This window comes from Entelurus aequoreus, linkage group LG18, assembly GCF_033978785.1.
Source record: "Entelurus aequoreus isolate RoL-2023_Sb linkage group LG18, RoL_Eaeq_v1.1, whole genome shotgun sequence".
Taxonomy (NCBI): domain Eukaryota; kingdom Metazoa; phylum Chordata; class Actinopteri; order Syngnathiformes; family Syngnathidae; genus Entelurus; species Entelurus aequoreus.
Genome location: NC_084748.1, coordinates 42,571,289 through 42,598,938, shown reverse-complemented (window position 1 = coordinate 42,598,938; position 27,650 = coordinate 42,571,289). Strand labels below are relative to the sequence as shown.

General features: G+C 38.6%; 1 protein-coding gene across 2 annotated transcripts in view; it reads right to left on the bottom strand.

The window, feature by feature from the left end:
* LOC133634144 (ras and Rab interactor 2-like) overlaps positions 1-20,835 on the bottom strand; it is a 59,449-nt gene extending 38,614 nt beyond the window's left edge. The window contains exons 1-6 of one of the 2 annotated variants that reach the window (XM_062027192.1): positions 20,799-20,835; positions 20,416-20,510; positions 20,144-20,342; positions 14,848-14,962; positions 8,973-9,045; positions 2,934-3,025 (exon numbers count right to left, since the gene is read on the bottom strand). In XM_062027192.1, the coding sequence (XP_061883176.1) occupies positions 2,934-3,025; positions 8,973-9,045; positions 14,848-14,962; positions 20,144-20,342; positions 20,416-20,465 (529 nt within the window). In that variant the 5' untranslated portion in view covers positions 20,466-20,510; positions 20,799-20,835. The remainder of the gene's footprint in view (positions 1-2,933; positions 3,026-8,972; positions 9,046-14,847; positions 14,963-20,143; positions 20,343-20,415; positions 20,511-20,798) is intronic. The other variant, XM_062027191.1, reaches the window with a different exon arrangement.
* Positions 20,836-27,650: the final 6,815 nt, after the last annotated feature.

Below are 27,650 nucleotides of genomic sequence, written 5' to 3'. Positions count from 1 at the left end.
TTTTGTCAGAGTTACACATTTAAGGGAAAAAAGCCCTGTTAAGCACAACACAAACATCCACTGCTATTGTACGTGTAATATGGACATATTCAAAGTTACATATTGATTAATCAAATGGTTAATTAGTTGCTAAATCCACGCATGATACATGTCAACTCTCATGGAAACTTTGCCCACGCTTTTTATTTCTCATTACTTCCCTGTATTGGTACTGCACATCATCAAGTAAGTAAGTAGGCAGTGGGCTCGTTACACCAGCCCTTCCCTTATGTTGAAATGTTGACAGGTGTGTCCCACATGTGCCCCTGAGGAAATGGTTTGCTTGATGATCTTGCTCGAATTGAATGTGCCGGTCAGTCTTCAAAGTGTGTACCAAATTGTGTCGTGATTCTTGACATTTAGAGTCAACCTGACTAATAGGGTGCATTTGAAAAAGATTTACACAATGGAGTGTCCTATTTTTTTTTCTGATGACAAGGACAAGCACCGATGCAGAATTAGCCTGAGCGATGACAGGGACTACTGTACAGCCTAAAAATGGAAACGTTAACTGTTGCATTACTGGGACAGCTGCTATCATATGTCTGGCCCTCAGTGTCCCCACATGAAATTAGACTGGTGCTATTCATAAAGCTTCATGTCAGCAACAAGATAAAAAAGTACAATTTAAGATAATTATCAACATTGGATTTATATCCAATAGTTTTTCCAGAATGTTTTATGAATATAAATGTGTTTACATGTTATTTACTTTGAATATTATTAGATACATTTCACAATAAAATACAAATGTATACTTTGTTTAAAAAACAAGACTTCCTTCTCAATTTTAAAGGGGAACTGCATTTTGGGGGATTTTTGCTTATCGTTCACAATCATAAATAGTAAATAAATGTGATCAAAAGTCCGCTTACAATGGAGCCTATGGGAGCCGCTGTATTCTGCCTTTAAAGCCCTTAAAAAAACATCAAAACACCTCCATTAAGGTTTTATATACATGATGTAAGTATATACAGTCGCGGTCAAAAGTTGACATACACTTGTAAAGAACATAATGTCATGGCTGTCTTGAGTTTCCAATCATTTCTACAACTCTTATTTTTTTGTGATAGAGTGATTGGTCACAAAAAACATTCATGAAGTTTGGTTCTTTTATGAATTTATTATGGGTCTACTGAAAATGTGGGTCAAAAGTATACATACAGCAATGTTAATATTTGCTTACATGTCCCTTGGCAAGTTTCACTGCAATAAGGCGCTTTTGGTAGCCATCCACAAGCTTCTGCTTGAATTTTTGACCACTCCTCTTGACAAAATTGGTGCAGTTCAGCTAAATTTGTTGGTTTTCTGACATGGACTTGTTTCTTCAGCATTGTCCACACGTTTAAGTCAGGACTTTGGGAAGGCCATTCTAAAACCTTAATTCTAGCCAGATTTAGCTATTCCTTTACCATTTTTGACGTGTGTTTGGGGTCATTGTCCTGTTGGAACACCCAACTGCGCCCAAGACCCAACCTCCGGGCTGATGATTTTAGGTTGTCCTGAAGAATTTGGAGGTAATCCTCCTTTTTCATTGTCCCATTTACTCTCTGTATAGCATCAGTTTCACCATGCTTGACAGTAGGATGGTGTTCCTGGGATTAAAGGCCTCACCTTTTCTCCTCCAAACATATTGCTGGGTATTGTGACCAAACAGCCCAATTTTTGTTTCATCTGACCACAGAACTTTCCTCCAGAAGGTTATATCTTTGTACATGTGATGTCAGATGAAACAAAATGGATCTGTTTGGTGGTGGTAGTATTATGCTGTGGGTCTGTTTTGCTGCCAATGGAACTGGTGCTTTACAGAGAGTAAATGGGACGATGAAAAAGGAGGATTACCTCCAAATTCTTCAGGACAACCTAAAATCATCAGCCCGGAGGTTGGGTCTTGGGCGCAGTTGGGTGTTCCAACAGGACAATGACCCCAAACCCATGTCAAAAGTGGTAAAGGAATGGCTAAATCAGGCTAGAATGAAGGTTTCCCCAAAGTCCTGACTTAAACGTGTGGACAATGCTGAAGAAACAAGTCCATGTCAGAAAACCAACAAATTTAGCTGAACTGCACCAATTCTGTCAAGAGGAGTGGTAAAAAATTCAACCAAAAGCGCCTTATTGCAATTATAATAGTTCAAAGTTTTCATATATTTATGGGCATGATTGACTTGTAAATGGTCATGTTCTGACTGGAATGGTGTGGTACGTGTATTTAGACACTAAGAACTGAGCTATGCAGTATGAATCTACGATAGCTGAAGGGAGACTACTAACTTCTTTAGCTCCCAGTCTAGCCTAAGTGTTTGAGTGATAAATGACACAGTGAGTATAGAGCTTTGTCTTGTCATAGTCTGTGGTGAATGTTTCCATTGTGGTATTTATTTATTTTACATTTCAGATATCAATTTGTGTTTATATATTATTGTTCCTTTGTGTGCCGTCCAGTAAGTAAAAGCCTGGTTCTACTGAAAACGCTTCCTTTGTGATACTACAGACCAGATCTACTAAGACCCAAATACCACGTGCTAAAGAGCGTGTGCAAAGTATAAAATTGTATGCACTATTAATAATGATCGTCATATATTCTGCATATTCATAAGAACAGACACGCTAAATGGTTTGTGCTCCTTATTCTGCCAACTAAACAGACGCAATCATCTGTGCACACGCTCAGTAGCTTTGCGTGTACCATCAAGCAAATGTTTAGTAGTTTCATATCACGGTTATTGTAAGGGACAACTGTGGAAAACTGTTCTGTAAATGCCTTCCTGTTTTCGCTGTGTATCATCCATCCATTCATTTTCTACCGATTGTCCCTATCCCAGCTGCACTCGAGCGGAAGACGGAGTACAACCTGGACCCTTTTTAAAGCTATAAAAAAAAATAAAAAAGACTACCTGGTCCAAGTTGAGCCACCTCCTCCAGGTCTTTTTGGGTCTTGGCAGATGCTATGGCCTCAGGGAGCTTGAGAGGGAAGGGCAACACATCCCTAGAGAAAACAAGGTAAACAACTTGTTTAGCTTGTGCTTGTGAAAAAGTTTCATCAATAATCTTATACCCAGTTTTATGATGTTTTACACTTCCTTCAATATGCAATTTCTTTAGTCTGAACTCGGAAGCTGATACTTGATGTAATCTGAGCTCTGAGAGCCCAGCTGAAACTCAAACACCCATCAGGCCCATCACTAAATAAAAGTGATATACTTGGCAATATGCTCTGCTCTTGTATCATGAATGCAAATAAATGACCTGCATTTTGTAAAAGGTCATGGTCAAAAGTTTACATACACTTGTAAACAGTGTTGGGTTAGTTACTGAAAACCAGTAAGTAGTTACAGTTACTAGTTACTTGATTTCAAAAGTAACTCGGTTACTAACTCAGTTACTTTCACCAAAAAGTAATGCGTTACTGTGAAAAGTAACTATTTAGTTCCTTTTTTTCCCCCTTTTTTTAAGGCTCCCATTAATGATAAATGCCCTTTTAGCCTTCATTTCAGTACCGTTATTGCACTGGAGAATAATACAATGTGTTGATCAACTTGACATGCATTTGCATCACTGAACTCTGCTAAGCAATGTGGTCTACATACAACACACAAACAATGTGGTCTACATACAACACACAAACAATGTGGCCTACATACAACACACAAACAATGTGGTCTACATACAACACACAAACAATGTGGCCTACATACAACACACAAACAATGTGCTCTACATACAACACACAAACAATGTGGCCTACATACAACACACAAACAATGTGGTCTACATACAACACACAAACAATGTGGTCTACATACAACACACAATGTGGTCTACATACAACAAACAATGTGGTCTACATACAACACACAATGTGGTCTACATACAACAAACAATGTGGTCTACATACAACACACAAACAATGTGGTCTACATACAACACACAAACAATGTGGTCTACATACAACACACAAACAATGTGGTCTACATACAACACACAAACAATGTGGTCTACATACAACACACAATGTGGTCTACATACAACACACAAACAATGTGGTCTACATACAACACACAATGTGGTCTACATACAACACACAAACAATGTGGTCTACATACAACACACAAACAATGTGGTCTACATACAACACACAAACAATGTGGTCTACATACAACACACAAACAATGTGGTCTACATACAACACACAAACAATGTGGTCTACATACAACACACAAACAATGTGGTCTACATACAACACACAAACAATGTGGTCTACATACAACACACAAACAATGTGGTCTACATACAACACACAAACAATGTGGTCTACATACAACACACAAACAATGTGGTCTACATACAACACACAAACAATGTGGTCTACATACAACACAAACAATGTGGTCTACATACAACCCACAAACAATGTGGTCTACATACAACCCACAAACAATGTGGTCTACATACAACCCACAAACAATGTGGTCTACATACAACACACAAACAATGTGGTCTACATACAACCCACAAACAATGTGGTCTACATACAACCCACAAACAATGTGGTCTACATACAACACACAAAGAATGTGGTCTACATACAACACACAAACAATGTGGTCTACATACAACAAACAATGTGGTCTACATACAACACACAAACAATGTGGTCTACATACAACACACAAACAATGTGGTCTACATACAACACACAATGTGGTTTACATACAACACACAAACAATGTGGTCTACTTAAACACACAAACAATGTGGTCTACGTACAACACACAAACAATGTGGTCTACATACAACACACAAACAATGTGGTCTACATACAACACAAACAATGTGGTCTACATACAACACACAAACAATGTGGTCTACATACAACACACAAACAATGTGGTCTACATACAACCCACAAACAATGTGGTCTACATACAACACACAAAGAATGTGGTCTACATACAACACTCAAACAATGTGGTCTACATACAACACACAATGTGGTCTACACTCAACACACAATGTGGTCTACATACAACACACAAACAATGTGCTCTACATACAACACACAAACAATGTGCTCTACATACAACACACAAACAATGTGGTCTACGTACAACACACAAACAATGTGGTCTACGTACAACACACAAACAATGTGGTCTACATACAACACACAAACAATGTGGTCTACATACAACACACAAACAATGTGGTCTACATACAACACACAAACAATGTGGTCTACATACAACACACAAACAATGTGGTCTACATACAACACACAAACAATGTGGTCTACATACAACACACAAACAATGTGGTCTACATACAACACACAAACAATGTGGCCTACATACAACACACAAACAATGTGGTCTACATACAACACACAAACAATGTGGTCTACATACAACACACAAACAATGTGGTCTACATACAACACACAAACAATGTGGTCTACATACAACACACAAACAATGTGGTCTACATACAACACACAAACAATGTGGTCTACATACAACACACAAACAATGTGGTCTACACACAACACACAATGTGGTCTACATACAACACACAAACAATGTGGTCTACATACAACACACAAACAATGTGGTCTACATACAACACACAAACAATGTGGTCTACATACAACACACAAACAATGTGGTCTACATACAACACACAAACAATGTGGTCTACATACAACACACAAAGACAAAGATATGTTTCAAAGGGCCAATTTATTTCAGGCCAGAACAAATTGACAAAACTATTTTAAATAGCTGCAACATAATGGCACTTTAACTTTAACTTTAAGTAGATAGGATCTTCGATCCAAGACACAACTTACATTTAACTAAAATGTTATTTTCTTTGTGCTCGACAAAAGAAAAGTATTGAGAATGTCTCCATGTTAAAAAACTCGACTTCTGGCGTCGCCATGATGTCTTGTTAGTTGTTATGAGAGTAGCGTGTGTGTGTGTGTGTGTGGCCCTTTAAAATATGACAGCATGTGAGGTGAGTGACGTCAGTGAGTGAGTGGGCGAGAGAGGTGAGCGAGCAGCGACAGTGAGTGCGTGCAGGTGCTCTAGCTTGGTGGATGGCTGCGTCCAATAAAGTCACAAAGTTGCAACAAACCGTCGGCCTCGTCATTCACCCTCAGCTGTAAAGACCACTTCCGGGTAAAGTGAAGGTTGTTAGCCCCGAAGGAACGTCTCCCTTGCGCTCCTCAACTACGGTATGGGAGTCCCCCCCCCCACCCCCCACCCCACCCACAGAAAGCACGCCTCTTCTTTTCCACCGCACCGCTGCAATAAAACACACTCAGATCTTCTGTTTCTAGCCGATACTACTTAAAAAATAACGTAAAATAACGCAGTAACGCATCATGTAGTAACGGTAACTGAGTTACTGAATATAAAAAATAACGCGTTAGATTACTAGTTACCGCCGAAACTAACGGCGTTACAGTAACGAGTTACTTTGTAACGCGTTAGTCCCAACACTGCTTGTAAAGAACATAATGTCATGGCTGTCTTGAGTTTCTAATCATTTCTTCAATCTTATTTTTTTTTGTGATAGAGTGATTGGAGCACATACTTGTTGGTCACAAAAAACATTCATGAAGTTTGGTTCTTTTATGAATTTATTATGGCTCTACTGAAAATGTGACCACATCTGCTGGGTCAAAAGTATACATACAGCAATGTTAATATTTGCTTACATGTCCCTTGGCAAGTTTACCTGCAATAAGGCGCTTTTGGTAGCCATCCACAAGCTTCTGCTTGAATTTTTGACCACTCCTCTTGACTAAATTGGTGCAGTTCAGCTAAATGTGTTGGTTTTCTGACATGGACTTGTTTCTTCAGCATTGTCCACACGTTTAAGTCAGGACTTTGGGAAGGCCATTCTAAAACCTTAAATCTAGCCTGATTTAGCCATTCCTTTACCACTTTTGACGTGTGTTTGGGGTCATTGTCCTGTTGGAACACCCAACTGCGCCCAAGACCCAACCTCCGGGCTGGTGGTGTTCTAGGTTGTCCTGAATAATTTGGAGGTAATCCTCCTTTTTCATTGTCCCATTTACTCTCTGTAAAGCACCAGTTCCATTGGCAGTTCCATTATTGTATGTATACTTTTGACACAGCAGATTTGCTCACATTTTCAGTAGACCCATAATAAATTCATAAAAGAACCAAACTTCATGAATATTTTTTGTGACCGACAAGTATGTGCTGCAATCACTCTATCACAAATAGAATAGAATAGAGTTGCTGTGGCTACGAAAGTAGCTTACCACCACCAGGTGTGAATGAATGATGGGTTTTTAACATGTAAAGCGACTTTGGGTACTTAGAAAAGCGCTATATAAATCCCAGGTATTATTATTATTATTATTGTCATTATTACAGTGAACAGGTTCAAAGAACAACGAAATTGGAGCAGATCCCCTAAGGTGCATACACAATAATTTAATAATATAAATAGTTAAAAAAACGATTTAAAAAAAGAAAATATGTATCTATATATATGTATATATCCACACATATGCATATATATCAATCAATGTTTATTTATATAGCCCTAAATCACAAGTGTCTCAAAGGGCTGCACAAGCCACAACGACATCCTCGGTACAGAGCCCACATACGGGCTCTGTACATATACATATATACATATACACGTATAACATTATTGCACATTATAGTCCGATAAAACTAAAGACATGACACATGAGGACATGACGGACACATTGTGCTCACTCAGTGCCTGTTTAATGCTACTATAAATATATACACTACCGTTTAAAAGTTTGGGGTCACATTGAAATGTCCTTATTTTTGAAGGAAAAGCACTGTACTTTTCAATGAAGATAACTTTAAACTAGTCTTAACTTTAAAGAAATACACTATACATTGTTAATGTGGTAAATGACTATTCTAGCTGCAAATGTCTGGTTTTTGGTGCAATATCTACATAGGTGTATAGAGGCCCATTTCCAGCAACTATCACTCCAGTGTTCTAATGGTACAATGTGTTTGCTCATTGGCTCAGAAGGCTAATTGATGATTAGAAAACCCTTGTGCAATCATGTTCACACATCTGAAAACAGTTTAGCTCGTTACAGAAGCTACAAAACTGACCTTCCTTTGAGTAGATTGAGTTTCTGGAGCATCACATTTGTGGGGTCAATTAAACGCTCAAAATGGCCAGAAAAAGAGAACTTTCATCTGAAACTCGACAGTCTATTCTTGTTCTTAGAAATGAAGGCTATTCCACAAAATTTTTTGGGTGACCCCAAACTTTTGAACGGTAGTGTATAACTATAAATAAGAGTTGTAGAAATGATTGGAAACTCAAGACAGCCATGACATTATGTTCTTTACAAGTGTATGTCAACTTTTGACCAGGACTGTATTTGTGCTCATCAGATCAGTATATCTGTATACGTGTCAGATGGGCGCCCTCTACAGGTGGGATACTGGCGTACTCAGATGAAGTGGATCAAACCCATTCATAGGGGAGTCTCACACAGGTTTTTTTTTTAGAATCCATCCATTTTATACGGCTTGTCCCTCTCGGGGGCGGAAGGCTGGGTACACCCTGGACAAGTCGCCACTCCATCGCAGGGCCAACACAGATAGACATACAACATTCACACATTAGGGCCAATTTAGTGTTGCCAATCAACCTATCCCCAGGTGCATGTTTTTGGAGGTAGGAGGAAGCCGGAGTACCCGGAGGGAACCCACGCAGGGAGAACATGCAAACTCCACAAAGAAACACCCCGAGGCCGGGGATCAAACACAGAACTTTCTTGTTGTAAGGCACACGCACTAACCCCTGTACCACCGTGCTGCCTCAGTTTTACAATAGTGTTTTAAATGAACTGAAAGAGCAAAGACAACAATACAAGAGAGAGAAATGCTATTACGTACCTGCTTATACAGTAGAAAGCCACCAGGCGGAAAATATCTGCAAAACTGATCCCAGATCCATCAAGGGAGAATGCTATAAAGGGATAAAAATATGCAGATGTTAATGAAGCTAAAAGCAGTAAACAGGTGGGCAGATGACCTCCATTAAAATACCGACAAGCCCTCTCTCGCATGGTATCAGTTGGGAAAACTCAGAGCTGGTATGAGATCATGCTTTGACAATGTGATACTTTCATCGCTTTCACTGCACCGATACTGACGAGAAGAAATAATACGAGTGACACACGCCCAGGTGGCAAATAAAGATGATTCGATTTTATTCTAATGTGGAGGAAGAAGAAATGAAATAATGGAAAATCAGTTGGGAACAACAGAACAAAACAAGTGTAAAACATGTGACAAGGATGTACACTGCAAAAAGTCAGTGTTCAAAAACAAGAATAAAAAGAATACAAAAATGAGGGGTATTTTATTTGAACTAAGCAAAATTATCTGCCAATAGAACAAGAAAATTCGGCTGGTCAAGACTTTCCAAAACAAGTCAAATTAGCTAACCTCAATGAACCCAAAAAATACCTTGAAATAAGTATATTCTCACTAATAACAAGTGCACTTTTCTTGGTAGAAAAAAAAAACAGACCTTTTTGCTCAATATGTTGAAAAATATTCTTAAATTAAGTAAATGCTAGTGCCATTATCTTGACATAATGATATGCGCTCTGCATCATGATTTTTTTTTTCATGCTTGAAGTAAGAAATTATTACTTTAAAAAAGCAGTTTTCTACTTGTGAGTGTTGATGACACAGCTTTGCAACAGTTGATATTCTAGTTTCAAGCATGTTTTACTCAATATAGGTCATCAAATCTCAGCAACAAGCTGTAATATCTTACTGAGATCATTTAGGACCAAAACCCTTAAAACAAGTAAAACACTAACATAAAATCTGCTTAGTGAGAAGAATTATCTTATCAGACGGAAAATAAGCACATATCACCCTTATTTGAGATATTTCATCTTACTTAGATTTCTGTTTTTGCAGTGTAAATATTTTAGTAAAATTATTGAACAGTTTCCCCGAAACATGGAAAAGCGTGACATGATACAGTATTTTTTTTTTTTTGGTGAGTCATCATTTATCTTTAAATAGTAAAACATGTTGAAAAAGGAAACACGTACTTTCTCTGCGGTCTACTGAGTGCTATTTTTAGTCTGCGGTCAGTGTCACTTTTTAAGAGTTCGATTTTTTTCACACATAACATGAGGAAGGGAAAGGAAATTACATCATTTTTTTTTTAAATCTCGTGTTACTGAAGTTGTGGATTTGAGCAAGAATATTCCACCAAATCGGTGCCATTTGCTTGGTATTTATGGTTTTTAACTGCACCTACAGCCGGGGACGCCGTGGCACGGTTGGGAGAGTGGCCGTGCCAGCAACCTGAGGGTTCCTGGTTCGATCCCCACTTTCTACCAACTTCGTCACACCCGTTGTGACCTCGAGCAAGACACTTCACCCTTGCTCCTGACAGCTCCCGCCATCAGTGTGTAAATGTGGGTGTGAATGGGTGAATGTGGAAATAGTGTCAAAGCGCTTTGAAGGTAGAAAAGCACTATACAAGTTGTGGGGGGCGTGGCCTGCAGGCCTGCGGAGAAGCGGGGCGTGTCAGGACCGGCCTCGAGATTAGCGGCAGGTGCGTAGATGACACAGCTGTGAGTGTTTGTCTGATCACCTGTCGCTCTGTTAAAGGCAGCAGTCTGTAAGGAGAGGGGGTTGTTGGTGGATGGCAGAGCACGCCGCGAGAGACAGAGAAACCATTCGTGTGCTCAGGTGGGGGAAGAGCGAGCACGAGCGTGAGCGAAAGCGAGCGAAGAAATTGGACATGGCTGGAAAGGACAAGAAAGACAGTTTATTGAAAAATAAAACCTTGTTCGAAACCCTGAACGCTGCTGTCATGTCCGTGGTTGGTGGTCAGAAGAACCCGGTGAAACCAGAATTTCACACAAGTATAAACCATTTACCATTTACAGTAACTAAGCAGCCACCTGTAATTTTGACATTCTCTCATGTTTGATGACAGTAAAACATTACATCCTAGTCTATTAACTCTAAATAATAGATAGATAGTAGATGCAGAGGAAAAGCCGGATGAATTCATTAATACTTTGTGTCACTGCTGTTGCATTAGGGAAAGAACAAAAACAGTTGGCGCTAGGAATTTTCAAAATGGGGCCCCATCAAGTCATAGTAATGGGGTCCCACGGTACCTTTTTGGGGTCCCACTTTTTTGTAAGCGTTTTGAAAACAAATGATAAATGCATGCGTTATCCTGTTATATCTCACATTTTATATTGTGTTTTGGAAAAAGGTTGTCATAAACGTTACTTAATTCATTAAAAAAATAATACAAAAGAAAACAAATTTATGCATAAGCAAATGTATTCAGTTATAAACATTTATTCACTTTTTTCATTCCTTCATGAATCTAAACTTTACCACTGCTGGTATTTTTTTCTACATTTTCATTGTAATATTTTCTATTAACAAAATAGAACAAACTATTTTGTTCTACTTTAGTTTTATTTGGGGCGGTATAGCTCGGTTGATAGAGTGGCCGTGCCAGCAACTTAAGGGTTCCAGGTTCGATCCCCGCTTCCGCCATCCTAGTCCCTGCCGTTGTGTCCTTGGGCAAGACACTTTACCCACCTGCTCCCAGTGCCACCCACACTGGTTTAAATGTAACTTCGATATTGGGTTTCACTATGTAAAGCGCTTTGAGTCGCTAGAGAAAAAGTGCTATATAAATATACTTCACTTCACTATTTTTGGCCAAAGTAAGACAAAGAAAACAATCTGAAGTTGTCTTTATTTTTTAGTTATAATGCCATGATTTTAATAGTCCGGCCCGCGTGTGCACATATTTTACTCCATGCGGCCCCTGAGCTAAAATGAGTTTGACACCCCTGGTTTAGCCTAATATGCATGCACAAAATCCACTTTCCAGCTTGGATAGACATTTGGTGTTGAGTAGAGGGGCTGCTTAGGGGCTTACGCTGGTATTGTCCATTAGACCATTGTTATTCAACCACTGTGCCGCGGCACACTAGTGTGCTGTGAGATACAGTCTGGTGTGCCGTGGGAGATTATCCAATTTCACCTATTTGGGTTACAAATATTTTTTGCAAACCAGTAATTATAGTCTGCAAATCATGTGTTGTTGTTGAGTGTCGGTGCTGTCTAGAGCTCGGCAGAGTAACCGTGTAATACTCTTCCATATCAGTAGGTGGCAGCCGGTAGCCAATTGCTTTGTAGATATCACTCTTGAATCAACACAGTATTTAAAGGCCTACTGAAACCCACTACAACCGACCACGCAGTCTGATAGTTTATATATCAATGATGAAATCTTAACATTGCAACACATGCCAAAACGGCCGTGTTAGATTAGTAAAGTGCAATTTAAATTTCCCGCGAAATATCCTGCTGAAAACGTCTCGGTATGATGGCGTTTGCGTGTGACGTCACGGATTGTAGAGGACATTTTGGGACAGCATTGTGGGCCAGCTATTAGGTCGTCTGTTTTCATCACAAAATTCCACAGTATTCTGGACATCTGTGTTGGTGAATCTTTTGCAATTTGTTTAATGAACAATGAAGACAGCAAAGAAGAAAGCTGTAGGTGGGAAGCGGTGTATTAGCGGCCGGCTGCAGCAACACAACCACGTGTTTCATTGTTTACATTCCCGAAATATGACAGTCAAGCTTTACCATTGGCCTGTGGAGAACTGGGACAACAGAGACTCTTACCAGGAGGACTTTGAGTTGGATACGCATGCTTGTGGAGATGGGACAACAGAGACTCTTACCAGGAGGACTTTGAGTTGGGTACACGCTACCGTGAGTACGCAGCTGCGGCTTCCAAACATTTGATCGCTTGCCCGTACGTGCGTGCCGCTATGTGCATGTCACGTACGTAACTTTGGGAAAATATATGTGCTGTATGAACATTGTGGAGGTGAACGGTACTTTGGGCTGTGGGATTGAGTGTGCTGTGCGGGTGTTTGATTTGTATTGGCGGGTTATATGGACGGGAGGGGGGAGGTGTTTGTTATGTGGGATTCATTTGTGGCATATTAAATATAAGCCTGGTTGTGTTGTGGCTAATAGAGTATATATATGTCTTGTGTTTATTTACTGTTTTAGTCATTCCCAGCTGAATATCAGGTGCCACCCGCCTCTCACAGCATCTTCCCTATCTGAATCACTTCCACTGCCCTCTAATCCTTCACTCTCACTTTCCTCATCCACAAATCTTTCATCCTCGCTCAAATTAATGGGGTAATCGTCGCTTTCTCGGTCCAAATTGCTCTCGCTGCTGCTGGCCATGATTGTAAACAATGTGCAGATGTGAGGAGCTCCACAACCGGTGACGTCACGCTACTTCCGGTACAGGCAAGGCTTTTTTATCAGCGACCGAAAGTAGCGAACTTTATCGTCGATGTTCTCTACTAAATCCTTTCAGCAAAAATATGGCAATATCGCGAAATGATCAAGTATGACACATAGAATGGATCTGCTATCCCCGTTTAAATAAGAAAATCTCATTTCAGTAGGCCTTTAATACTATGATTATTGTTAATTAGAAACTAAATGTGGGATATAAATAATAATGGAAGTATAATTGTTTGTACATAGTATATAATTAGTACAAAGGTTTAACTAACACGTGTACAGGGATATTTCACATGTCTGTACTGTGTATATAATTGAACAGTGTTTATGTTGTGTACAAGGTGTATTTATAATATGTTGTGCTAAGAACATTTTATATTTTTTGGAAGCTCATCTTGTATTTGACATTGTTTATAGGGTAAGGCGCAATAAGTGTTCAACTTCAGCCTAAACCCTTTCGGTCTGCAACATTTTCAATTTATGAATGTACAACTGTTTGTTTATTTTGTTGACCACTGACCGAAGGAATAATAAACTGGAAACAGCGGGAGGAAGCGTGCAGGTAAAAAAGGTGTCTAATGCTTAAACCAAAAATAAACAAAAGGTGAGTGCCCCTAAGAAAAGGCATTGAAGCTTAGGGAAGGCTACGCAGAAGGAAACTAAAACTAAACTGGCTACAAAGTCAACAAAAACAGAATGCTGGACGACAGCAAAGACTTACTGTGGAGCAAAGACGGCGTCCACAATGTACATCCGAACATGACATGACAATCAACAATGTCCCCACAAAGAAGGATAGCAACAACTGAAATATTCTTGATTGCTAAAACAAAGTAGAAATATCGCTCAAAGGAAGACATGAAACTGCTACAGGAAAATACCAAAAAAAGAGAAAAAGCCACCAAAATAGGAGCGCAAGACAAGAACTAAAACACTACACACAGGAAAACAGCAAAAAACTCAAAATAAGTCAGGGGGTGATGTGACAGGTGGTGACAGTACACCTACTTTGAGACAAGAGCTATAGTGATGCATGCTTGGTTATGCTTTAAAGTCATATCCAACAATTGCGACGACTTTTTACTGTCAATACCGGCTGCTGAGTAAATTTTTTGTAATATTTTCTACTTGTGGTGTGCCTCCGCATTTTTTCAATGAAAAAAATGTGCCTTGGCTCAAAAAAGGTTGAAAAACACTAAATTAGACGTTCATTCACAGATTGTATGTTAGCAGGATTAAGAAAAATCTCCAAAAATAACTGCCCCAAAAAAATCTAGGAATATATTTTGCTGCATTTTCAACATTTTTCCTCCAAATTCTGGAAGGTGCATTGTAGGTGAGGGCAGTTGTATACTATAGTTGTAGATATTATTGTTATGTATAAGTTAAAGCACACTGCGTGAAGTGAAAGAGTCCTGCAACTTACTATACTGGCTTTCTCTGACAGGAAAGTGGCTGATGGAGCTTCCTGACCAATCCTCTTTCACACGTACAGAGAGGACCTTTCTCTGCAGAGCCATTGACTTCCTTACCAGGAACACCTGCACCAGAATGTCACGGAAGATTGAAAACATATTTTAAATGTATATCGCTTATAGCACCATGCAAAAAGTCAGTGTTCAAAAACAAGAACAAAAAATTACAAAAATGAGGGGTATTTTATTTGAACTAAGCAAAATTATCTGCCAAAAGAACTAGAAAATTCGGCTCGTCAAGACTTTCCAAAACAAGTCAAATTTGCTAACCTCAATGAACCCAAAAATACCTTAAAATAAGTATATTCTCACTAATAAGTGCACTTTTTTTGGTAGAAAAAACAAAAAGAGACCATTTTGCTCAATATGTTGAAAAATATTCTTAAATTAAATAAATGCTAGTGCCAATATCTTGACATAATGATATGCGCTCGGCATCATGATTTTTTTTTTTCATGCTTGAAGTAAGAAAGGATTACTTTAAAAAAGTATTTTTACACTTGTGAGTGTTGATGACACAGCTTTGCATCACTTGATATTCTAGTTTCAAGCATGTTTTACTCAATATAGGTCATCAAATCTCAGCTACAAGCTGTACACTGCAAAAACTGAAATCTAAGTAAGATTAAATATCTCAAATAAGGGTGATATTAGCTTATTTTCTGTCTGATAAGATAATTCTTCTCACTGAGCAGATTTTATGTTAGAGTGTTTTACTTGTTTTAAGGGTTTTGGTCCTTAATGATCTCAGTAAGATATTACAGCTTGTTGCTGAGATTTGAGTAAAACATGCTTGAAACTAGAATATCAACTGTTGCATGAAGCTATGTCAATCAATAGTCACAAGTATAAAACTACTTGTTTTAGAAAGTAATAATTTCTTACTTCAAGCATGAAAAGAAAAAAATCATGATGCGAGCACATATCATTATGTCAAGATAATGGCACTAAGCATTTACCATACCATACCAACTTTATTTATAAAGCCTTAAAAACAAGCACAGTTGAAGAACAAAGGGCTGTACACCACAAAGAAATACAGGCAAAGGACAGACTAAAAAATAACATTTAAAACTGAAGTAAAATACACATTGAAAAAAGCAAATACAAATTACCCTAAAATCAATTTGTTAGATAAAAAGCAGTTAAAAATTTAAAAACAGTTAAAAAAAGTTAAAAACAGTTTAAAGCAGGGGTCCCCAAACTTTTTGACTGGGGGCCGCATTGGGTTAAAACAATTTGGCCGGGGGCCGGGCTGTGTGTGTATATATATATATATATATATATATATATATATATATATATATATATATATAAGATATATATACAGTATGTATATATATATATATATATATATATATATAATATATATATATATATATATATATATATATATATATATATATATATATATATATATATATATATATATATATTAGATATATATACAGTATATATATATATATATATATATATATATATATATATATATATATATATATATATATATATATATATATATATATATATATATATTAGATATATATGTGTGTGTGTGTATATATATATATATATATATATTATATATATATATATATATATATATATATACACATACATGTATTTATTTATTTATTTATTAGAGGTATATATATATATATATATATTATAATTAGATATATATAGCGCACTGTCCGCCCGCGCGATGATGTCACGTTATCGATGAGAAAATACATTTTTAGACAATATGATTTGCCTGAGCGGCTAGGAGACACCGTGAGTAGCAAGCGGTACAAAGTGGATCAGAAAAGACAGAATTTTTTAATACTTGGGACTTCCCGCGGGCCTGATTTTGGACGCTGGGCTGTAGTTTGGGGACCCCTGGTTTAAAGTCTCATGCTGGGTTTAAAGCCAGTGAATAAAAATGGGTTTTAAGAAGGGTCTTAAAAGTAGCCAAAGAAAGGGTCTGTCTCACATGGAGAGGGAGATCGTTCCACTTAATCATTTACTTAATTTAAGAATATTTTTTCAACATATTGAGCAAAAAGGTCTCATTTGTTTTTCTACCAAAAAAAAGTGCACTTGTTATTAGTGAGAATATACTTATTTTAAAGGTATTTTTGGGTTCATTGAGGTTAGCTCATTTGACTTGTTTTGGAAAGTCTTGACCAGCCGAATTTTCTTGTTCTATTGGCAGATAATTTTGCTTAGTTCAAATAAAATACCCCTCATTTTTGTTTTTGTTTTTCTTCTTGTTTTTGAACACTGACTTTTTGCAGAGTAATATCTTACTGAGATCATTTAGGACCAAAACACTTAAAACAAGTAAAACACTAACATAAAATCTGCTTAGTGAGAATAATTACCTTATCAGACAGAAAATAAGCAAATATAACCATTATTTGAGATATTTAATCTTACTTAGATTTCAGATTTTGCAGTGCAGTGCTTCTCAAAAATTTTTCAGTAAAGATTAGGCCTGACCCAATAGAACGTTTTCACTTTAGATATGAGCCTTGAGTATTGGTCGGTACCAATATTATCCGATATAATATCAACATGAATATCCTTTTTTTAGTGTAAAATGTTAGAAAATTAATTGATTGATTGATTGACAAGTTTATTGACATCTTAAAGAAAAGGCTTGATCAAGTTAAATTATTCAAAAAAAGAACAAAAATACTATTATTTATTATTAAATGTATAGGCTCCAGCACCCCCCGCGACCCCCGGAAGGGACAAGCGGTAGAAAATGGATGGATGGATGGGTGTAGTAACTGTTTTTTGGCGACCATAGTTCATTGAGTTACCGGATACTTTATTATACGCTTCTGCCTTGGAGGCTTTTGTATGTGTAAATAATATGCAACTATAATTATTTGATACTTGTTAATATTGACAAATGTTCTGTTTTAGACTGCTATTGTGTGCTTAGCTGTTGTGTAGCTGCTAGTTAGCTCCTAGTAGCCTATAGCCGACAGTGTCCAGCTGTCTGCTCGTATCGGAGACTTGGGTGCAAGTGATTTAATCTGACACTTGCTTTTTGCTGATTAAACTGATATCAATATCAGTTTGGGACACCCCTAAAAAAAAATCTACAGCATTCATAAAATTCCAAAACAAATTATTTAAAAACTTCCGAGATTTTCCTGGTAGTTTTTTTTTTTTTACATTCTCTCACGTTTTATTAGATGAAAACTACCATAAAAGTTCTGTACTGCTGTGTTCTTTTTCCAACGCTTTGAACTCTGCGGCTTATAAAACGGTGTGGCTAATTTATAGATTTCTTTGCCAACGGCCATAATGTTTTGTATTCAACAAATAATATGCATATTAGACCAACAGTGATACTGAAAAGTTGTGTTATTGTTTTTACTATTGAATACGTACTTCCCGTTTTATTTCTTGAACCGGAAGTATAAACGCCAATATCGTTTCTGCTTAAAAGGATTCTTCATTCATCACTCCAAGCAACGTTTGTAAAGTTTTATAATATAACAAAAACTATTCATACTCACTAAACCGTCCCAACTGTGATGTCTGTGGGAGTGTTTCCGTGCATCCCCAGCATTAGTGAATATGCTAATAAGTTTACAAGTGTCTGTGTTAGGATTATTAATTTACGATGGCATTCTTTTTGTAGTGTTTTCGTGGATAAATGTTATAGTAAAATCACCAGAATGTCAGTGTGAAGTTATTGAGTCTGTTAAATTGATTGGAGAGGTAACTTCCACAGCTAGTGGCTTCATGACGATGACTTCTGTTTTGTTTGATCGTCCGTTTTACTGCCGTGTTAAAATCTTTCCTACAGGTATGTATCTGCGGTACGGTGCGGCTAATTTATGTAAAAATATGTTTTTCTTCTAAAAGTTGGTGGGTGCAGCTTGAAGCCTGGAAAATACGGAATATCTTTAATTCTAGTACCCTCTGGAGTACCTTCATCGACCCCCTAAAGAGAACTATGTATTACATCATAACAATTAGAGATGTCCGATAATATCGGACTGCCGATATTATCGTCCGATAAATGCTTTAAAATGTAATATCGGAAATTATCGGTATCTGTTTCAAAAAGTTAAATTTATGACTTTTTAAAACGCAGCTGTGTACACGGACGTAGGAAGAAGTACAGAGCGCCAATAAACCTTAAAGGCACTGCCTTTGCGTGCCGGCCCAATCACATAATATCTACGGCTTTTCACACACACAAGTGAATGCATTCATACTTGGTCAACAGCCATACAGGTCACACTGAGGGTGACCGTATAAACAACTTTAACACTGTTACAAATATGCGCCACACTGTGAACCCACACCAAACAAGAATGACAAACACATTTCGGGAGAACATCCGCACCGTAACACAACAAAACAAATACCCAGAACCCCTTGCAGCACTAACTCTTCCGGGATGCTACAATATACACCCCCCGCTTTCACCTAACCCCCCCCAACCCCGCCCACCTCAACCTCCTCATGCTCTCTCAGGGAGAGCATGTCCCAAATTCCAAGCTGCTGTTTTGAGGCATGTTAAAAAAAAATAATGCACTTTGTGACTTCAATAATAAATATGGCAGTGCCATGTTGGCATTTTTTTTCGATAACTTGAGTTGATTTATTTCGGAAAACCTTGTTACATTGTTTAATGCATCCAGCGGGGCATCACAACAAAATGAGGCATAATAATGTGTTAATTCCACGACTGTATATATCGTATCGGTTGATATCGGAATCTGTAATTAAGAGTTGGACAATATTGGAATACCGGATATCGGCAAAAAAGCCATTATCGGACATCTCTATTGATGATTTTATGGTACCACATTTTATTATGGTAAAAAACTGGCATCTGAGTTGCCAAAATAACATTAAACAGCGGTACTGTATTTGTATTTACAGCAATATGTTGTAAAAATAATAATAATTAAAAAAAACACCATATATTTTACAGTACAATATTTTACTGGCAACTAAGCTGCCAGTTTTTTTTCTGTATTAAACAGTGGTAAAATCTGCAGATTTTTTTCTTTTTACTCTTTACGTAAAAAGAATGTATCCATCCATCCATTTCCTACCGCTTGGAGCCTATCTTAGCTGCATTCGGGCGGAAGGAACTGTATATATCGGTATCAGTTGATATCGGAATCAGTAATTAAGAGTTGGATAATATCGGAATATCGGCAAAAAAGCCATTATCGGACATCTCTAATAACAATGTTACTTAATATTTTTGAAGGACGTCCTCACCCCTGGTGGCTGTTTGAGCAGGATGTGTGTCGCCTCTTCTTCACTGATTGCAAGCAGCAGCCAAACTGGGTGGGTTTTACTCAGTCTGTCCAACACGCTCATCCTCCTCCGTAACGAGTCATATCCATAATCCCTTTCACACCTCACTCCGCCACAATTGGGGGATTCCAGATAAACGCCACTCCCCGCGCTCTCCGGTCTGGAACAGGGAGCAGAAAAACAGTTAAACACTACGGTGTGAAAAGTTTGGATGAAAATAAACAGCGCCTTACCCTTTTGTGTCTATGGGCTCTTGATCCACTGTTGGAGAGGTGTGGACCATCTCCTTCTTCAACTCCCCGATCTCCAGGGCAAATGCATCAATCAGCTGCAAGGGAAAAAGGGTGGTAGGATTAGATGGGTAGCGAAGAGAATTAGGGGCGGCGGGGGTACACCAAACCAAGAGTTCAAGCGCGACTTTGACAGCACGATCTAGACGGACTGATCAGGCTTGTAACAAGGAAAGGGTTGGTCACTCTTCCTGTTGTATGAGCCTTATTTCCGTACCGGCAGGAAACATGACACAAAGCATTGTGCATACTTATGTCTAAAGTGTGACAAAAACGGGCTTTTGTAAAAAAAAATTAGTTGAGTGTTGACTACTCTCCACCTGCACCTTGTTCAGTTAGTTCTCATCTTGATTGTTAAGAACTCCGCCGTTCGCAGAAGGATATTTCCCAGTTCCTTTGTTTCTTTTCAGGCAAATGCTTTCTTATGAATTGCCTCTCCCTGCCTGTCTTGTCTTGTTCTTGTCTCACTATTAGTCAAACATTCATTCCGACTTGTCCGCGGCTCTCGTGTAGACATGTTTGCATACCATTTCAGATAAAGCCGAAGTCAATTCCTTGGGCTTCGTCCAAACCTGTGACTGTTATGTCAGGGTACCGTCTGACTAACAGGACAGTATTTACCCAGTTTTTTTCCCCCCAAATGCAGGCTGTAGGACAAACAGTGCTCCTGGCTGTGATCAATCTGAGCAGGAAGGCATGAAACACCCCAGATGTCATGCAGGACTATTTACAGGCGAACACAGATAAAGCATGGCGCCATTGTTGTGTGTGCACTTATTTATTGGCAGGATGAAAGAGAGTAATAATGTTAATAAATAAAGCAACCTTTTTTTGAGCCAAGGCACATTTTTTGCATTGAAAAAATCCAGAGGCACACCACCAGCAGAAATCATTAAAAAACTAAACTCAGTTGACAGTAAAAAATTGTCGCAATTGTTGGATTGGACTTTAAACCACAACCAAGCATGCATCACTATAGCTCTTGTCTCAAAGTAGGTGTACTGTCACTACCTGTCACATCACTCTGGGACTTATTTTGAGTTTTTTGGTGTTTACCTGTGTGTAGTGTCTTAGTTCTTGTGTTGCGCTCCTATTTTGGTGGCTTTTTCTCTTTTTTTTGTCATTTTCCTGTGGCAGTTTCATGTCTTTCTTTGAGCGATATTTCCCGCATCTACTTTGTTTTAGCAATGAAGAATATTTAAGTTTTTATCCTTCTTTACGGGGACATTGTTGATTGTCATGTCATGTTCGGATGTACACTGTGGACGCCGTCTTTGCTCCGCAGTAAGTCTTTGCTGTCGTCCAGCATTCTGTTTTTGTTTACTTTGTAGCCAGTTCAGTTTTAGTTTCATTCTGCATAGCCATCCCTAAGCTTCAATGGCTTTTCTTAGGGGCACTCACCCTTTGTTTATTTTTGGTTTAAGTATTGGACACCTTTTTTACCTGCACCCTGCCTACCGCTGTTTCTGACATCTACAAAGAAATTAGCTACCGGCTACCACCAACTGATATGGAAGAGTATTACACGGTTACTCTGCTGACTCAACAACAACAAATAATTTGCCGACTATAATTACTGCTTTGCAAAAAATATTTTTAACCCAAATAGGTGAAATTAGATAATCTCCCACGGCACACCAGACTGTATCTCACGGTACAGTGGTTGAAAAACACTGACATAGAGTATGCTGTTGTTCTATTTAGCTTTTTCTTATTACAAAATACTTCTTTGTTTTTTGAGTAACAGTTAGTTTGTGTACATATGAAAAGTGATGTGCCATTAGAACAAGAACTTCTGCGAGTTTAAGCTTCCGGTTTGGGAGGCGGGAGGACAAAGAGTTTTGACATCAGGATGAAGAAGAACCCAGAACAGTGTCCTCTGTGTGAATGGACAAAAAAAAAAAAAAATGTGTCAAAACAAATTGCATCTGCAAATATGAGAACAACTCCATATGTACAAACTAATTGTCAATAAATGTAATGATCATAAGAGTATGAATGTGAAAATCCTAGGGTTTCTAACAAAATACTAATTACTCCATTTGGCCGGTAGAGGGCAGTATTTCACATTACTAAGTGACTATCACCACAGAATTCCCAAGTCCCTCCTCCCCCAAAACTGTGCTTTGCAGAGCCCGCCTTGCTAAAATGCGTCACACTCTGCCCCAATGTTTTGGTCTGGTCAAAAAACAAAAACAATAACACAAGTAATCCCCTGCATTGTGAAATCTGCCTAGTGCAAACAGGACGATGATGCTGACTCCAATGAAAACAGAGAGAACATTATCAGAACAGTCATACTAGGAACTATGTTCTTTGGCCAGGACATGTACCACTACAATATGTTGCAAGAGCAAGAATTCTGGAGGAAATAATCACTTTATTGCTTCATGCATAAAGCAGCACTCAGTAACTTATCACTTTGACCAACTACTGTATTTTAATACAGTAACAGATACGTTCACAACAATAAGTAATATGTACAGTATTTACCATATTTTGGTAAATGTATGCATTACCGGAACTTCTTTCCTTGGCACATTTAATTCCGTTTCCACAGCAGCACACTTCCGACTTCCGGCAACAAATGTGTGTTCCTACTTCCGGAAACAAACGTGTTTTTTAATCATGACAGGCTTGGTAACAAACAAAAGGACAAATGAGGATTCACAACCTTATCTTTTTGAATCTGAATATACGGACGGTGAACTACTGCTTCTAGAAGCCAGCACGTAGAGAAAGTGAAACGTTGGAGCAGACGGAATCCGGGAGAGTGAGGTCGGCGTAGGGCTGGGCGATATATCGAATATACTCGATATATTGCGGGTTTGTCTCCGTGCGATATAGAAAATGACTATATCGTGATATTTGAGTATACGTTCTCACGCAGTTGCTTTTAGCTGCGGGCATTACGCTGCAGGCGTTTCTCACTCTTTCTTGTCTCTCCTTCTCACAGAGACATAAAACAAGCGCACCTTCTTACATGCGTCACATACTGTCGCGCGTGCGACGTCATACGCTCTCGGAGAGCAGAGCGGTAGCGGCATTGGTAACGTTAGCTGTGGTGCTAGCGGTGCGGTGCGAGTGGTAATACGAGAAAAAGAAAGATATGAATCTGGTAAGAAATGAAGGAATAATTAATTCCCAAGAAAAACAGCACAGGGACCATCGTCTGGCGGTGGTTTGGCTTCAAGCGGGAAGATGTTGAACAGACAACCGTAATATGTCAAGTATGCGGCAAAAGCGTTGCTACAAAAAGTAGCATTACTGCTAATTTGTAGCATCATTTGAAAAGTCACCCGCTAGAGAATGAAGAGTGCTTGAAACTCCGCATGTCAACATCTCCGTTCGGTGCCACACCAACAAAATGCCGAAGCAACCATTTCCAGATAAACACCGTATGAAAAAAAACAGTCAACAACAGAAGGAGATAACGTTCGCAGGAACCTACCACATAGCGAAGGACATACACTATTTGATTTCCTATTATGCAGCTCATTTTTATTTGACAGTTATTGAAATATCCTGTGTGACATCATGCACAAAAGTGCACTTTATTTGTTCTAAACTATTGTAGTGGTGTTCTGTACAAAAAGTGCACTTTAATTTAGTGTTGTTTTGATATGTCATCTTAGTGACATCATGCACAAAAGTGCACTAATAGCTTGTTTTAAAATGTCTCTGACAATCTTGCACTTTCTGTTTTGAAATGACATGAATGTTTGTGCCACTGCTTAAAGGCCTACTGAAACCCACTACTACCGACCACGCAGTCTGATAGTTTATATATCAATGATGAAATCTTAACATTGCAACACATGCCAATACGGCCGGGTTAACTTATAAAGTGCAATTTTAAATTTCCCGCTAAACTTCCGGTTGAAAACGTCTTTGGATGATGACGTATGCGCGTGACGTAACCAGTGAAACAGAAGTATTCGGACACCATTGAATCCAATACAGAATAGCTCTGTTTTCATCTCATAATTCCACAGTATTCTGGACATCTGTGTTGGTGAATCTTTTGCAATTTGTTTAATGAACAATGAAGACTGCAAAGAAGAAAGTTGTAGGTGGGATCGGTGTATTAGCGGCGGACTACAGCAACACAACCAGGAAGACTTTGACTCTGATAGCAGACGCGCTAGCCGACGCTAGCCACCGACCGCACGGATGATCGTGGTAAAGTCCTTCGTCCTTCCGTCGATCGCTGGAACGCAGGTGAGCACGGGTGTTGATAAGCAGATGAGGGCTGGCTGGCATAGGTGGAGCGCTAATGTTTTTATCATAGCTCTGTGAGGTCCCGTTATACCAAGTTAGCTTCAATGGCGTCGTTAGCAACAGCATTTTTAAGCTTCGCCAAGCTGGAAAGCATTAACCGTGTATTTACATGTTCATGGTTTAATAGTATTATTGATCTTCTGACTATCCTTCCAGTCAGGGATTTATTTAGGCAAGGCAAGGCAAGGCAACTGTATTTGTATAGCGCTTTTCATACACAAGGCAGACTCAAAGTGCTTCACAGACAACAAAGTGAAATGAAAAAAAAATAAAAGCAAAATTAAAATGCAGACAATAAAAATAAAAACAGTGCAGACGTTAAAAGATTAAAAGATTTAGCTGAAAGCTAAGGTGAACATAAAAGTCTTCAGTCTAGTTTTAAAAGTAGTGAGAGTTGGGGAGAGTCTGACATCTTCAGGAAGTTTATTCCAGCTATGTGTTGCATAGTGACTGAATGATGCTCTCCCTTGATTTGAGTTTACTCTTGGAACCGCTAACAGATTGGTCTCAGAAGATCTTAGTGATCTAGAGGGCGTATATAGTGGGAGCATATCAGTGATATACTTGGGCCCTAGACCATGTAGTGATTTATATGTGAGCAGGAGGATTTTGAAATCTATTCTCTGATGTACAGGGAGCCAATGTAAGGATTTAAGAATTGGTGTAATGTGCTCACATTTTTTGGTCTTTGTTAGAACTCTAGCAGCAGCGTTCTGAACAAGCTGTAGCTGCCTGACAGTTTTTTTGGGAAGACCTGCAAGAAGACCATTACAATAGTCTAGCCTACTGGTAATAAAGGCATGTACAAGTTTTTCTAAGTCTTGAGCTGACATGAGCCCTCTAAGTCTTTTTACATTTTTGAGGTGATAGTAGGCCGATTTTGTTACTGATTTGATGTGACTGTCGAAATGTAAATCAGAATCTAAAATAACCCCAAGATTTCTGGCTTTATTTGAGGTTTTCAGGGACAGTGATTGAAGGTGTTGGATGACTTTAAACCTTTCTTTTTTAGCACCAAAAACAATTATCTCAGTTTTATCTTCATTTAGTTGTAGGAAATTTTGGCACATCCAGTGTTTGACTTGCTCAATGCACTGGCACAGAAGATCTATGGGGCGATAGTCATTTGGTGATAGCGCTACATAGATTTGGGTGTCATCGGCATAGCAATGATGGTCAATGTTATTATTTTGCATGATTTGTCCTAGTGGGAGCATATAGATGTTAAATAAAGTCGGCCCCAAGATTGAACCTTGGGGGACTCCACACGTTACGTTGGTTGGTTCTGATACAAAGTCACCAATGGAAACAAAATAGTTCCTATCTTGTAGATATGACTTGAACCAGCTTAAAACTGTGCCTGAGATCCCCACCCAGTTTTCCAACCTGTCCAAAAGTATTGAGTGGTCGACAGTGTCAAATGCAGCACTGAGGTCCAAAAGCATTAATACTGAAGTTTTGCCAGAGTCTGTGTTTAGACGGATGTCATTTATAACTTTAAGAAGGGCCGTCTCTGTGCTATGAAGAGGTGGAAATCCTGACTGGAAGTTGTTGTGGCAGCCAGTAGAAGCCAAGAAGTGATTTAGTTGTTGGAGGACAACTTTCTCAATTATTTTACTTATGAATGGTAGATTTGAAATTGGTCTGTAGTTGTTGATAACAGAGGCATCTAGGCTCTGCTTTTTTAGAAGAGGTTTAATGACTGCAGTTTTGAAAGCCTTCGGGAAATTGCCCGATTTAATAGAATTATTAACTATTTGCAAGATGTCTGTTGATAGGCAGTCAAAAACATTCTTAAAGAAGTTGGTAGGTAAAACATCAAGGCAGCAGGTGGATGACTTTAGAGCTGTCACCGTTTCCACTAGAGTTTTAGAGTCTATGGCATTAAAGCTTGCCATCATTGCTGTGTTACTTTTGCCTAAATGGGGTGGTGATCCAACTTTTTTACTTGAGATATTGATGGTGCGTCTGATGCCTTCAATTTTATCAGTATAAAAGAATGCAAAGTCATTGCATTTCTGCGTGGAATGGAGTTCGGCTGGTATTTGTGTTGGGGGTTTAGTCAGTCTGTCAACGATTGTGAATAGGGTTTTGGCCTTATTTGTGTTGCTGTTTATGATATTGGAGAAGAATGTTTCTCTAGCACTTTTTAAGACTAAATTGTAGGCCTGGAGGCTCTCTTTATAGATGTCATGGTGAATATGAAGTTTTGTATTCCGCCAGATTCGTTCAGCCTTCCTGCACTCTCTTCTCTGGGCTGTTACAGCAGCAGATTTTCTCCAGGGTGCCTTTTGCTTGCCAGAAATCGTTTATTTTGTTTCTATATGCAGTTAAGCACGATGCTATCACGTTAGCTCCGTAGCTAAGTTAGCTTCAATGGCGTCGTTAGCAACAGCATTTTTAAGCTTCGCCAGGCTGGAAAGCATTTACCGTGTATTTACATGTCCCTGGTTTAATAGTATTGTTGATCTTCTGTCTATCCTTCTAGTCAGGGATTTATTTCTTTTGTTTCTATATGCAGTTAAGCACGATGCTATCACGTTAGCTCTGTAGCTAAAGTGTTTCGTCGATGTATTGTCATTGAGATAAAAGTCACTGTGAATGTCCATTTCGCGTTCTCGACTCTCATTTTCACAAGGATATAGTATCCGGGTGGTTTAAAATACAAATCCGTGATCCACAATAGAAAAAGGAGAGAGTGTGGAATCCAATGAGCCAGCTTGTACCTAAGTTACGGTCAGAGCGAAAAAAGATATGTCTTGCACTGCATTCTAGTCCTTAACTCTAACGTTCCTCATCCACAAATCTTTCATCCTCGCTCAAATTAATAGGATAATCGTCGCTTTCTCGGTCCGAATCGCTCTAGCTGCATTGAAAACAATAGGAAAATATGAGGA